This window comes from Delphinapterus leucas, chromosome 10, assembly GCF_059928025.1.
Source record: "Delphinapterus leucas isolate spDelLeu-1000000601 "Yukka" chromosome 10, BTC_Dleu_Yukka2, whole genome shotgun sequence".
Lineage (NCBI taxonomy): Eukaryota > Metazoa > Chordata > Mammalia > Artiodactyla > Monodontidae > Delphinapterus > Delphinapterus leucas.
Window position 1 is genome coordinate 16076763 of NC_143138.1, and position 15509 is coordinate 16092271.

The 15509-nt window shown below is 41.1% G+C and overlaps 1 protein-coding gene across 1 annotated transcript in view; it reads left to right on the forward strand.

Annotated features, from left to right (window-relative positions):
* The first annotated feature begins 1005 nt into the window (after positions 1 to 1005).
* The window catches only part of CDKAL1 (CDKAL1 threonylcarbamoyladenosine tRNA methylthiotransferase), a 648803-nt gene continuing 634299 nt past the window's right edge, over positions 1006 to 15509 (forward strand). Inside the window, exons 1-4 of the mRNA XM_022586761.2 lie at positions 1006 to 1045; positions 1881 to 1924; positions 13718 to 13892; positions 15388 to 15500. Of these exons, the coding sequence (XP_022442469.2) occupies positions 13723 to 13892; positions 15388 to 15500 (283 nt within the window). The 5' untranslated portion in view covers positions 1006 to 1045; positions 1881 to 1924; positions 13718 to 13722. The remainder of the gene's footprint in view (positions 1046 to 1880; positions 1925 to 13717; positions 13893 to 15387; positions 15501 to 15509) is intronic.

Consider the following 15509-nt stretch of genomic DNA (forward strand, 5'->3'; position numbering starts at 1 on the left):
GCTAGGCAGTGGGATGACCACCAAGAAGAAGGTGACCCAGGGCCTACTTTTGGTCTAGTGAAAGAGATGGGGCAACATAAACACACAATTCTAATTCAGCTGCGTGAAGACTGCTGTGGACCTTAGGTCACAGTTCAGATTTTTTTTTTTGGATGAGCAAAGCGTGCCATTTTAGCTAGAGGGAAATGCACCAGGAAAGTCATTTACAAAATAAGTCAATTGCCCCAAATCACTGTGAAACCCAGAGTCACGCATAATTTCGACTTCCTTTCATGGCTATTGTCTTCACTTTCTAAAGTGGAAATGCTTTTCTGGTAAACAAGGTCAGTGTCTGGGGTAAAGAATAATAAGGTGAGATAACTCATGTAAGGTAACCAGGTCAGAATCTGTATATACTCCATGAAAGTTGTCTTTCTCTGCTAAACTGCTGCTCCTAGACTGTCTTCTAAGCATTAAAACCAACCAACCAACAAAGAAAAAACAACAAAAAACCTTGCTTGGTGTTAAATGATCTATATTAAGTTTAAGCCAGCTGTTATCTTTTTACCCTTCTCCATTTTCTTTAATATGACCTCTTTTCACAAAAGGTCGAGGAAGCTGGTAAAATGTAATGAAAAGAGCAGATTCTCTGGGATTCCGGCAGAGTTGGGTTTAGCACAGAGGACAGTCACTACTACCAGAATCACTTTGGGCACGTAATCAAACTCCCAGTTTCCTCTTTTGTAAAATAAGTATAATAATAAATGAGGAGATAATGTTTATGGAAAGCTCTGAACACAGTACTCGACACGTAGTAAGAGCTCAGGAGAAGTTAGCTATTAAACGATTCTAAGAACTCGAGGTCTTGAAGGTATTATTTTCGTTCTGGCAACCAAAAGAATCGTTAAATGAAATCATTACTAAACCAAGTTGAACCTGAACGCGCACTTCCAGTAATTTGATCTCTCTGGGCCACCGTCTGCGAGCATGCGTAAAAAAGCGTGGCGGGACGTATGTGTCATGGCGAGCTCCATCTAAAGTCGCTGCAGTTTCCGGAGAGTGGCGTGTAGGTTCTCTTACTTTTGGCTGGCTTGTTATTTCGTGACTGCTGGGTAAGGGTGGCGGGTGGATCAGTGTGGGGCAGAGTTTGGCCAGAGTTCCTTTTACGGCGGAGCCTTGTTTCCCCAGTTTTAGTCTTTCTCGGGAGGTTTGCTGGTTTGTTTCGCAGTTGAAAGGGAACTTAACCAGCTGAGCTGGGGGAATTGGGAGGCAGGTAGCGCTGCCAGAAGTGAGGACGGGTCTTTGGCCTTATGTGCTGCAGGGCTGTAAGGAGTATTTAAGGGATCTCGTTGCGTATTGTCAAATCTAACTTCATTCGTTTTACCACTTTCTGCGTTAGTGAGTTTATGGGACGGGACAAGGCTCTCACAGTTACCTAGCTTTCACAGAGCTGTATCTCAGAAATTTAAACTGAAGTTGGTCTGAAGATTAGGTGTCTTAATTTTTCACTTTTCTTTCTTGTTTACTGATAAAACCTCTTTCTGAATCTCGGGACGATACGTGTCTTTCGTGTGTCAGGTGATGTGGATACTTACTTAATTGCCATATTTCTGTTTTGTAGTTCTCGGTATTACTTGAATCACGCAGACGTGTTGTAGTGCTGGATAGTATTTATTAACTACGGCCAGACGCTGGATCTCAGTCATAGCAAATGTGGCAGATGTTAACACACCTGGCCTAATCAGAAAGAAATTGGGAGTAATATGGAACATCATTAACCCTGATGTATAAAGTAGCCTTTTATGGAGTTTAATCCCTTTTAGGTAGTTTTAAAGAGCCCTTACCGTGGTTTTGTGAAGTTGTTGCGAGCTTGCTTTTTCTAATCAGTTTTCATTTTCCAGACTCATCTTTCAAGAAGATTTGAGACTAATTGCGAATAATCAAGGTACTCATTTATTTTAAGCCTTTTATGTTGGAGTGACGTGTTACATATTATAACGTGCAGAAAGGTAACCTAATTTTAATTTCTTAGTGATTTTGCCACCATCATTATCTGGAAACGCCAAGATCTCCCTATCACTAAATCCAAGAAACGTTTTCATTCATTTTACTTAACTTTGCATTACCTGCATTGAGCAGCGCTCACCGTGTCCACCTCTTTCACATGCTCGCTTCCTTTTCCTTTTGTGACCCACTGATTTTCTTCTTCTCTAGTGGCTTCTTCTTGATCTCCATTATAGGCTGGTTCTCTTCTGTATGGCAGGTAAACATGGAGTTCCTTAAGGCTTGGTCCTGTGCTCTTTCCAATTAGAAGAAATTCTGTTCTCTTTCTCTGCGTGAGCTAATGCACAACCTCATCAACATTGTTGTTCTCTGTCTTTTTTATTCTAGCCATCCTAGTGTGTGTGAAGTGGTGTCTCATTGTGATTTTGATTTGTATTTTCTTGATAGCTAATGATGTTGACATCTCATCATGTTATTGGTCATTTGTATATCTTCTTTGGAGAAATGTCTGTTCAAATCCTTTTTTCATTGGGTTATTTTTCTGTTGTTGAGTTGTAAGTGTTCTATATGTATTCTGATACCAGATCTTTATCAGACATTTGATTTGCAAATATTTTCTCCAATTGTATGAGGTCTCTTTTCACTTTCTTGATGGTGTCCTTTGAAGCATGAAAGTCTTAAATATGAAAGTCTTACATGTAAGTCCAGTCTGTTTTTTCTTTTGTTGCTTATTCTTTTGGTGTCATAACTAAGAAACCAGTGCTTAATCTAATGTTATGAACATTTACACCTATCTTATCTTCTAAGAGTTTTATAGCATTAGTTCTTAAATTTAGGTCTGCAATCAATTTGAGTTAATTTTTGTATGTGATGTGAAGTAGGAATCCAACTTCATTCTTTGCATGTGGCTATCCAGTTGTCCCAGCACCATTTGTTGAAAACACTACTCTTCTCCCCATTGAATTTTCTTGGCACCCTTGTTGAAAATCAGCTGACCAGGTAATACATTTTTGACAAGCATTCTGGATGATTTTTATGAAAGAATAACTCTAGGACAGTGATTCTCAAACTGTAGTGCACATCACAGTCACCTGGAGGGCGTGTTAAAGATGGCTGAGCTTTACTCAGAGTATCTGGTGCAGTAGATTTTGGGTGGGACCCCAGACTTCTCATTTCTAACAAGTTCCCCAGTGACCCTAATTGTGCTGGTGTGGGAACTGCACTGTGAAAACTACTGGTGTAGGACTTTGGTTCACAACTGTGGCAACACATATGAGAATTACTGGAAAGTTTTAAAAAATATTGATGTCCAGGCTCCGTTCTAGCGATTGATTCAACTAGCGCAGGGCTCAGGTGTCGGTAATTTTCCATAGCTCCTCAGGTGACCATAATGAACGCTCAAGACTGAGAACCTTTGCTGTAGGAGAACAGTGGTTTTCAATCAGAGGTGTATAGTGGAATCACCTGGGCAGGTTTTACCTTCCCATCCTTAAATTCCACTCTGGAGAACGGGGCCTGGGTATTTGCTGTTCTAAAGGTCTCCTAATAAATCACCTCTGTAAGTAACCAGTACTCTATATTATTCTCTCTTCATCATTTTCAATATCTCCTTTTTTCACTTACTGTTTTTATTTCCTTTATTAAACTTGATTTCCTCTACCTTTGAGAAAAAACTTTATACGATCCTGTTGTTCCATTTAACTACTATCTTGTTTTCCTTTTATTCTCAAACTTTCATTATTATTCACTTATTTAATAATTTCTGAAGGCTAACAATTCCAGTTACCAGTTTGTTGGCAGTAAGAGCTTAAGCTGATTAATAGTGATGGGTGAGTTTGTTCAGGTGCTTATTATATGCAGCCAGGTTTAGGAACCTCTGCATTATATATTTGTCTCTCTTGTCTCCCTAGAGTGAATTTGTGGAAATGGAATTGCTGGGCAAAAGGATACATGTTTTAAAGTTTGATATGTATTGCCAGATTGCCCTTCAGAAAGGACATGTCAGTTTTACCATGCTTTCTGCTAACAGTTGGGTGTTTGTCAGTCTTTGTTATCAGTGGGGTAGATGGAAAATAACTCCTTGTTTAAACACATGCCCTTAGTGTGTTTGAGCATTCTTTCCTATGCTTAACGGCTATTTACATTTCTTAAGTGTGTTGCCGGTTTTGCCTTTGCCCATTTTTTTCTGGAATGTTTTTCTTTCTTAGGGTTGCCTTAGACTCTTGTATTATTTGTGCTTTGCCGATGAGGCAGAGCCATGTGGGGAGAGCTTGGTGTTGAGAGAGGGCCTAGGTTCTAATTTTAGCTCTATCAGTGGACAAATCTTTTAGCTCCTCTGGACTTCAGTTCTGTAAAATAAGAGGCTTAGCAGTGTTCCTTGCTTCCCTAACTCTGATATTGTATGTCTACTGCAGTGGACGCACCCCTCTCATCTCTCTTCTTCCATACTGTTTCCCTTCAGTGGATCCATAAGCAATTGTGTATGGGATGTAAATATTGTGTAATTAAAAAAAATTAAAATATGTCATTCAATTTATAATCCTTCAGTAGTTCTTTAGTAACATTGAAAGGCACTACCTGGTCTTAGCCTTTCTCACTTAACTTTGCTATTTCATAGAGTCATAGTTTATAGAAGAAGCCGTAGGGGTTAGGTATTTATTTCACCTTCCCACCTACTGTAAGAATTTCCTCCTATGTTATAGAAAGGCTAGCTAAATTCAACTTAAGCAAGTGTTTATTTATCCATCCATTCAACAGATATTCTGCGCCTGCTGTGTGCTAGGCATTGTTACAGGTGTTGTAGATACAGTGGTGAAAAAGAGATGACACCCTTGTTCTTATGGCGCTTACACTGTAGTGAGAAAGACAGATGCACTTATATACCTACCTGGAGTCAGGTAGGTAAGTGTTATGAAGAAAAATGAAGCGTAAAGTGGGTTAGAGGCCGGTGAGAATGTGTGGGATGCCTAGTCAGTGTGTGCTTATTTGAGATAGGGTGATTAGGAAAAGGCCTCTCCAAGGTGTCATTTGAGTAGAGAAGTAGGCAGCAAGGCATACGAATATCTGGGGATGATATTCAAGGCAGAGGAATAGCAAGTGTGAAGGCCCTGAGTCAGAAGCTAGTTTGGCCTGCTCAGAGAATGTCTGAAAGATTATTACAGTTGGGGCAGAGTGGGAGGTAGCAGAGGGGGCATATTTTGTTAGACTGGGTAGTGTACAGTAAAAAGTATTTATTGAGAAGCTGCAGTGTGCTAGACAGTTCTAGGCACCACCTGGGATAAAGCAGTGAACAAAGCACCCAAAAGCCTTTACCTCCCCCTTCCCCCCCCATCCCCCTGAGAGTATATATCCTAGTAGAAAGAGATAGTAACAAAATAATGAAGATATTTTCATGGAGGAAGAAATTTTCCTCTACCCTTCTAGGTTCTTCTGGCTGGTCTAAGAATTAAACTGACGGATTAACAGGAGGCTAATCAAACGAAAGTTTAATAACGTATACATGGGAGACCCAGGCAAACAGTAGCTCTCCCAAGTGGTTGAAACCGTTGCCTTAAACCCTTCTGTCTTCAGCTAAAGACAAAAGAGGATCTTGTGGGTAGTGGTTTGGGACCTCAGAGGGGAGGAAGGCAGTTGCCATGCCATGGAAAAGCAAATGTTTGGTAACAGAGGAATTTTAACAAACAGACTTTGCTAGGTTCCTCCCTGCCTGCACACGTAGTTCATACTCTAGTTATCTGTGGTGATTACTCCCTTCCTGGAACAGGTGCTCTGTTTACATTCTTTTAGGCATTTACGGGGAAGGTCAGAGTTTCTTCCTGAATCTTTTGGTCCTTGATTGTTTTCAGCTCAAAATAATCTGCATGGCAAGCAGACATTTTGGGGTGGCAAGTTTGCTCCCCTGTAATATCTAAGCAGGTGGTGAACTGCTGTGGTAAGGAAACAAGGCAGGGAAGGCGGATAGGAGGCATGTGTACGTGGTGAGGTGGGAGTTGCTCAGGAAGGCCTCACTGGTGACATTTGAACAAAGTCCCAAAGGGCTTGAAGGCATTCCAGGCAAGACGAAGACCTTGAGATGAGTGTGTGCCTGGTGGGTGTGAACTAGCCAGGATGCCCGTGTGGCCGAGTGGAGTGAGAGGGGAGAGCGGTAGGAAGTGGGGTCCCAGAGGTAACAGGAAGCTGATTATGTCCTAGTAGAACTCTGTAGCAGTTTTTACTCTGGGGCTTTTTACTCTGAGATGGAATACCAAGGGAAGGTTTTGATCAGAAGCCTGAGAAGAATTTAGGTTATAAAGGGATCCCTGGCTTACGTGCTGCAAGTGTCTTTTGGGAATTAAGGGTAGAAGCAGGGGGACTATTACAGTAAACCAGGCAAGAGTTACTGTTGGTTTGGACCAAGAATGTAACAGTGGGTACGGTCAGAAGTAGATTCTGAATATATTTGGAAGGTCAAGCCAGCAGGCTTTTGTTGGTGGGTTGGATTTAGGGTGAAGGAAAGAGACGAGTCAGGGATGGATCCAGGATTTTTGGCCTGAGTGGGTGGAAGGTTGGGATTGCCTTTAAGCGAGATGGGGAAAGTTCTGGGAGGATCTGGTGTGATGTTGTTGGTTGCAGGTGGGGTAAGGTGGGGAGAGGATCAAGAGTTTTGTTTTTGACCTTTTAATTCTGAAATAACTATTAGACATTCAAGCAGGGGTGTTGAATAGGCAGTTGGACATCTGAGCCTGAAGTTCAGGGGAGCACTGGGGCTGGTTACATAAGCATACAGTTGGTATTGCAAGGCCTTGGGACTGGATGAGATCACCTAGGGTGTGTCTGTAACTAGAGAAGAGAAGTCCTGTAACGGAGCCCTGGGGGCATTCCGACATTGAGAAGTTGGAGAGTTGAGGAGGAACCAGCAAAGGAGACTTGGGGAGTGGTTGACGTGGTAGGAGGAGAACTCAGAGTGTGGGATTCCAGGAGCCAGTGAAGAAGATCGCTTTAGGAGGGAAAGCATGGACCGTAGTGTCAGATGCTGCAGACCGGGTCAGGCGAGATGGCTGAGAATTGACCACCGTGTACACTGTTGTGAGTCACTGAAATCAGGACAGCAGTTTTGGTGGAGTGGTCGGGGTGAAAGCCCGGTTTAGTAGAGAATGGGAGGGGGAAATTGGAGACAGTTCTTTCAAGGACTTTTCTTTCTTTCTTTTTTTTTTTTTTTTGGGGTACGTGGGCCTCTCACTGTTGTGGCCTCTCCCATTGAAGAACACAGGCTCTGGACGCGCAGGCTCAGCGGCCATGGCTCACGGGCGCAGCCGCTCCGCGCGGCATGTGGGATCCTCCCAGACCGGGGCACGAGCCCGTGTCCCCTGCACCAGCAGGCGGACTCTCAACCACTGCACCACCAGGGAAGCCCAGGAGTTTTCTTTTAAAGGAGAGAAATGTGGTGGAGTTAGTAGGTAGAGGAAGTGGGGTCCGGATAAGGTTTTTGTTTTTCAAATGCGAGAAATAACAGTATGTTTATACCCAGATAGTATTGATTCAGTAAAGAGACAATTAGCGATGATGCAAGAAGAGGAAGCATGGCTGGAATTCTGTGCTGGAGCAGGTCAGAGTAGAGGGATTGCTCTAAGGGGGGTGGGCAGTTCGTTCACTGTAACAGATTGATATGTGGGCAAAGACCCATTTCCCAGTAAAAGAATGAAGTCATCCATGTGTACAGAATGTGGGAGGGGATCTGAGGGTTGGCTTCATTCAGGCCTTCTGTTTTCAGTACCGTCTGCAGCCTCATGAAGAGGATATCTGTGAGAAATTAATTTTCAGAAAACTCCTAAGATCAGCGAGTTTAAGTTTCTTCACCGCAGCGCTTCCCAGTCTTTGCTCTACTAATGCATACTGGGAGCCTGTAAGACACAGACTGTCCCAAATTTATTTGACCACAGAACTGTGTCTTCACTGATAGTCAATAAATAGAATGAATTTGGGAAAGACTAACCTAGTTCATTTCACCTTACCTATAGTTTGCTGAGTCGGCCAGGGCTCTCGTTCGCAAGAACAGAAGCCCGAACTCAAGTGAATTTGAGCCACAGAGGGAATTTATTAGCTCACGTGACTGGGCAGGGCAGGGCTGCATCTGGCTGCAGGCATTGGTTGGACCCAGTTGCTCAAATAATGTCAGTATTGCTCGTTGTCTCTCCAGCTCTTAGAAGGCTTTCCTGCCTTGGGTAGGTTTCTGCTTTGTGGCAGGCAAGATGGCCCCCAGTATCCTCAAGTTGACAGCCTCCTAACTTAGTCACTTCAGTGAAAGAGAAGCCAGCTCTTCTGTTAGCCCTGGCATAGAAGTTCTCGTGCTGATTCTCATTGGCTCGGCTTGTCACATCCAAACCTGCACCAATCGTTGTGGCCCAGAGGATGAATTACTCTGGCACGTGGGTCTCATGTGCCATGGCTGCATCTGGGGAAGGAGGAGGCCTGTGACTGACAGTCCTACCCTGACCACGTGGTACAGGTGTTCACTATCATTTAAACAGTTCTTGACTGATTGCCATCTGGGCTATTTCTGATCTTTTGTTCTTCTGAGCAATGTAAAGCTAGCTGAGATTTGAACACAGATTTGTCTGATTTACAGGGCCTAGTTTGTCATACTTGTAAAGAGTGCATTACAGCCAAGGGCACAAAATGAGCCTGGCTGGAAATGCTCTGTTAATGGAAAGATGGGTATCTGACAAATGAAGAGGGAAAATTCATCAGAAAGAGACCAGAGGAGAGTGTAGGACCCTTAACACTGGTTTAGGCGACCCGGATGAAAAGCGGTCGTTCCGGGTAATTAAGTAGGCCGTAGAGTCTCGCACAGCACGTGGGCTCAGGCTCATCTGCCGTGGAGTCTTTGAGCTGCTTTGGGTAAGTTAGCTTCTCTGTGTTTTAGATCACTCTTCATTTTTTTTTTATTTGGCTGTGCCACGCGGCTTATGGGATGTTAGTTCCCCGACCAGGGATGGAACCCAGGCCCTCGGCAGTGGGAGTGCGGAGTCCTAACCGCTGGGCCGCCAGGGAAGTCCCTGGGCTACTCTTTAAAGTGAGCATACCACCGCCACCTACCTCCTGGAGTTGTTGTGAATGGTTAATGAGATGATGCTGTGAAGCCCTTGCTTCCTGTCTGGACACAGTATTGGTGGAGGTCTGCCGGTAAGTGTCCTCAAGTGTCGGCAGACCTCATCTTCCTGTGCTTCGCAGATGTTGCCTTTTTTTGTTTTTACACATTGAAGCTTTGTGGCAACCTGGCATCCAGCGTGTCTGTTGGTGCCATTTTTCCAACAGCATTTACTCTGTGTCTCTGTGCCACGTTTTGGTAATTCTCGCAGTATTTCAAACTCTTTCATTATTGTTATATTTGTTATGGTGATCTGTAATCATTTATCTTTGTTACTCTTGTAATTGTTTTGGGGCGCCTTGAACTACGCCTGTATGAGATAGCGAACTTTATTGGTAAATGTGTGCTCCTACTTAAACCAACTGGCCCTTCCCCCATCTCTCCCCCTTTCCTCGTGCCTCCTTATTCCCTGAGACTCACCAATACTGAAATTAGGCCAGTTAATAACCTGGCAGTGGCCTCTAAGTGTCCAAGTGAAAGGAAGAATTGCGTGTCTCTCAGTTTAAATAAACTAGAAGTGATTAAGCTTAATGAGGAAGCCGAGATAGCGTGAAAGCTAGGCTTCTTGTGCCAGTTAGCCAAATTGTGAATGTAAAGGAAGAGTTCTTGAGGGATATTAAAACAGATCCTCCAGTGAACACATGGATGATAAAAAACAAAACAGCCTTATTGCTGATATGGAGAAAGTTTGAGTGGTGTGGATAGAAGATCAAACCAGCTGCAACGTTCCCTTAAGCCAAAGCCTAATCCTGAGCAAGGCCCTGACTCTGTTCCATTCGGTGCAGGCTGATAGAGGTGAGGAAGCTACAGAAGAAACGTTTGAAGCTAGCAGAGGTTGATTCATGAGATTTAAGGAAAGAAGCCGTCTCCATACGTAAAAGTGCAAGGTGAAGAAGCAAGTGCTGATGTAGAAGCTGCAGCAAGTTACCCAGAAGGTCCAGAAGATCTAGCTAAGATAATTACAGTGGCTCAGTGCCTGGTTTCAAAACTTCAAAGCACCGACTGACTCTCTTGTCAGGGGCTAATACAGCTGATAATGATAAGTTGAAGCCAGTGCTCATTTACCGTTCCGGAAATCCTAGGGCCCTTAAGAATTATACTAAATCTTCCCTGCCTGTGCTCTATAAATGGAACAACAGAGCCTGGATGACAGCACATCTGTTTATGACATGGTTCACTGAATACTTTAAGCCCACTATTGAGACCTACTGCCTAGAAAAAACATTCCTTTGAAAATATTAACTGCTCATTGACAGTACACCTGGTCACCCAAGAGCTCTGATGGAGATATACAAGGAGATTAATTCCGCAGCCCATGGGTCAAGTAGTAATTTTGACTTTCAAGTGTTACTGTTGAAGAAATGTATTTCATAAGGCTAAGCTGCTAGGTAGTGATTCCTCTGATGGATCTGGGCAAAGTAAATTGAAAACCTTTTGGAAAGGATTCACCATTCAAGGTGCTCTTGAGGACATTTGTGATTCATAGGAGGAGGTCAAAATTTCAACATTAACAGGAGTTTGGAACAAGTCGATTCCAACTTTCATGGATGACTTTGAGGGGTTCAAGGTTTCGTGGAGGAGATAACTGCGGATGTGGTGGAATTAGCAAGAGAACTAGAATTAGAAGTGGAGTCTGAAAATGTGACTGAATTGCTGCGATCTCATGGTAAAACGTGGATGGATGAGGAGTTGCTTCTTATGGATGAGCAAGGAAAGTGACCTCTTGAGATGGAATCTACTCCTGGTGAAGATGCTGTGAAGATTGTTGAAATGACAACAAAGGATTTAGAATATTATGTAAACTTAGTTAATAAAGCAGAGGCAAGGTTTGAGAGAATCGACTTTAATTTCAAAAGAAGCTCTACTGTGGGTAAAATGCTGTCAAACAGCATTGCATGCTTATAGAGAAACAGTTCATGAAAGGAAGAGTCAATTGATGAGGCAGACGTCACTGTTCTCTTATTTTAAGAAATTCCCACAGCCACCCCCCTTCAGCAGCCACCACCCTGACCAGTCAGTAGCCATCAACATGGAGGCAAGACCCTCCACCAGCAAAAAGATTATAATTCTCTGAAGGCTCAGATGGTGGTTAACTTTTTTTTAGCAACAAAGTATTTTAAAATTAAGGCATATACATAGTTTTTTTAGATATAATGCTATTTCACACTTAATAGACTACAGTATAGTGTAAACATAACTTTTATGTGCACTGGAAAATCAAAAAATTCATGTGACTCCCTTTATTATGACATTCGCCTTATTGTGGTGGTCTGGAGCTGAACCTGCAGTTATCTTTGAGTTATGCCTGCACGTTTCATTTTTCAGGTAGCTTTTTTTCTTAAGTATTTTATTTTAACATAATTGTAGATTTACTTAGTTATAAAAGTTATGTGGAGATGCTGTACACTTTACCCAGGTCTCCCCCAAAGGTAGCATCTTGCAAAACTGTAATATGTACCGTATCACAACCTGGATATCGACATGATGTGGTCAGGATGCAGAACATTTCCGTCACCACAAGGATCGCGCACACTGACCTCTCAAGTATGTTATATAAATGTAATCATACAGTAGGTAACCTTTTGCACTTGGCTCTATTCACTGAACAGAATTCTCTGGCGATTCATCGAGGTTGTTACATGTGTCAATAGTTCATTCCTTTCTGTTGCTGAGTAGTATTCCATGGTATTGGATGTGCCTCAGTTTACTTAACCATTCAACCGTTGAAGGGCATCTGGGTTGTTTTCAGGTTTCAGCTCTTAGAAAGCTGCTGTAAATATTTATTTTAGGTTTTTATGTGACTGTCTTAATATTTCTCCTGGATAAACACTTAGAGGTACAGTTGCTGGGTTGCATTGTAGTTTCATGATTAGTTTAAGAAAATGCCAAACTGTTTTCCGGAGCAGCTGTACCATTTTATATTCCCACCAGGGCTGTACGAGTGATCCAGTTTCTCCACATCCTTGCCAGCATTTAGTGTGATAGCTATGCAGTGCTATCTCATTGTGGTTTTAGTTTATGTTTCTCTGATGGCTGGTCATGTTGAGTCTCTTCTCAGGTGCTTATTTTTCCCTCTGGATATCCTCTTAGGTGAAATATCTCTTTGTCTTTTGTCTATTTGCTAACTGAATTTTTTTCTTTTCTTTCTTTTTCCTTTTTTTTACTATTCTGTTTTGAGTTCTAGATACTAGTCCTTTGTCAGATATGTAGTTTGCAAATATGTTTTTCTCAGTCTACAGCTTGACGTCTCATCTCTCAAAAGGGTCTTTTGCAGAGTAAAAGTCTTTAATTTTGGTGATGTCTGGGCTTGTTAATTTTTCTTTTTATGGATGGTGCTTTTGGTGTCAAGTCTAAAAACAACTCACTTAGCTCTAGATCCAGAAGACTTTCTCTTACGATTTTTTTCTATAAGTTTATAGTTTTGTTTTACATTTTAGTCCAGGATCTATTTGAATTAAGTTTTGTATAAGGTGTGAGACTTAGGTGGTTGTTCATTTATTTGTCTATAAATGTCCAGTTGCTTGAGCAGAAATTATTGAAAAGGCTATCTTTCCTCCACTGAATTGTGTTTTGCAGTTTTGTGTTTTTGTGGTGTTTGTGTGGAGTGGAATGGTTATTGTCTAAAAGTTTTCTGTCTTGTTAGGCTGCCACTTTTCTGGTTCTTTGGCAACAGAACAGGCTTTTGTTTTGTTTAGGGCTTTTATTGTCTGCACCTGTTGGCATTTCTGGGTTGCTGGCTTCTTCAGCTCCAAGTCTGGGATATAGGAGGCAAAGCAAAACCCAAGGAGCTCACCATGGTGGTGTAACTTGGATTGCAAGGTCCCTAGCCGGTCTGCCTTCTCTCCATCTTTCAAAGTGTTCTTATGTTTACTTTACATATATGTCTGGAGTTCTAGTTGTACTTAGTGGGAGGGATAGGGAAAATATGTTTATTTCATCTTCCTGGAAGCAGTGTCCACATTTTCTTTTCTTAATTATAAAAAATTTGAACATTCAGGAAAGTAGAATTGGATAATAAACACCAACATGTCTATTTCCTAGATTTAAGAGTTGTAAATGTTTCCCCATGTCTTAATATATTTTTTATTGTTTTAAAATAAATTATAGACGTAATATTTACCTCCACATATTCAGTATGCATCTCTAAAAAATAAGATTTTAAACATAAAGACAATACATTATATCTAATGATTTTTAGCAATATCCAAATACTATCTAATACCCAGTTCATATTCTGATTTCCCTAATTGTTCCCAAAATGTCTTACAGTTGTTTGGACAAAGTAAGACCTGATCAAGAGCATGAAGTGTGTTCATATTATCTTCTAAGTATCCTTTAATCTTGAACAGTTTCTTTCCTGCTTTTTTCTCCATGACACTGATTTGTTGAAGAAATAGTTCCAGTTGAACCCTGGAATGTCCCACTATCAGTAAGATTTATCTGGTGTTTCTTTTACTGTATCTCCTGTATTTTCTGTAAACTTGAAGTTAAAATCTAAAGGCTTTATTAGATTCAAGTTTGGCGAGAATATTTCATGGGTGATGTTATGTTGAACAGATTTTCTGAGGGACTCATGCTTGAATCGTTTATAACTTTTTTATGTGATAGAGAAGATGCCTTCTGCATCCTGTGATACACTCCTGGATGACATAGAAGATATTGTGTCACAAGAAGATTCAAAGCCCCAAGATAGGCATTTTGCGAGAAAGCACGTTGTTCCAAAGGTGCGAAGGCGAAATACCCAAAAATATTTGCAAGATGAAAACAGTCCACCAAGTGATAGGTAAGCTTTTCTTTTCTTTTGAAATTATATTCAGTATCATACCAGGGGAGAGGCTGGCACTACTGTATATGATGTACGTAATGTCTCTTTTAAAAAAACCTTTGAGGGACTTCCCTGGTGGCCCAGTGGTTGAGAGTCCGCCTGCCGATGCAGGGGACGCGGGTTCATGCCCCGGTCTGGGAGGATCCCACATGCCGCAGAGCACCTGGCCCGTGAGCCATGGCCGCTGAGCCTGCGTGTCCGGAGCCTGTGCTCCGCAACGGGAGAGGCCACAGCAGTGAGAGGCCCGCGTACCACAAAAAAACAAAACAAAACAAAACAAAACAAAACAAAAACAACTTTGAAATTTTGAAAGGAAATGTGTAGTGTTTTTCTGTTTTGTTTTGTTTTTTGAATGGTTTTAAATTTATCAAAGTCATTGACTAAAGAAGAAAAAGATGTCAAATTGCAAGTTTCTTAAAGGCAGGGCCTAGGGCAGTATTTGGCACAAAGATAGCTCCCCCCCTGCACCCTCCCCTGGCTGGATGTCTTTGCTGTTACAGTAGTTGGTGTGTAATTGTTACTCCCACATTAAAAATTTTATTGGAATTTGTGATTCTTATGAGATAGTGGTGGTTTGGGCATTTGGTTTTTCTTAGCAAATTTACAAATACTTGTGGATCATCTAAAGGCATTGGGCACAAATTATTGTGCTGTTTACACTGTTATATTAGGTCTCTAGTGAAATTCTAATACAACATAGCCAGAAAGGAATATGCAGTTATATAGTTTTAATATGCTTATATTTGTTTACCTAGTAAATTGTTGAGAGTTTTAATACACTTGATTATTTTGTTTGGAACAGATTCATAAGATGTATGAATTTAAAATTTGCTTATATTTTAATGAATGAAGTTTATTAAGTTTGTCCTAAACATGTCGTTAAGGTAATGTCTATTTAATTATTAATTATTAGGGCAATCCAAGTTGAAAGTCCTTTTATTTCCTTTGTAAAAATATTACATTTTTCAGAACTGTATTTTTATATATGGAATGCTTTGAATAGTGCTGTAGGGTGACAGATTTTCATTTTGATTCAGTTATTTATATCTGTAAGTTATAAAATAAAGATTGTAACTAGTATATAGTAGTCTTTAGATGTATTTAACTTCATTTGCCATTGCTGCTAGAACCATTTTCTGTGCTATTGTTATTTGTTTGTACCTTTCCAGGAGTCGAACTTAGTGGTAATATTTAGTAGTACTGAATTTAAAATACAACTCAGAGAAAAGATATTTTTTGTAGGGTCTTAACTTAGAATGCTGTGCTGTCGTTTTATCTTGTATTTAGACTTTTGGTGTAACAGCAGATTATGTATTAAGTTGGTGCATTTAATCAATAGGCTGTGAATGGATTGCAGTGACTGAGTAGTTTTGCATAATGGGCCCAGAAATTACCTAGTGCTTTTTATTTTAAAAATCCCTTAATGAGACTTTCTTTTTTAATTCATTAACAGCACTATTCCAGGCATACAGAAAATTTGGATACGGACTTGGGGTTGTTCTCATAATAATTCAGATGGAGAATATATGGCTGGACAACTAGCTGCTTATGGATATAAAATTACAGGTAATGAGA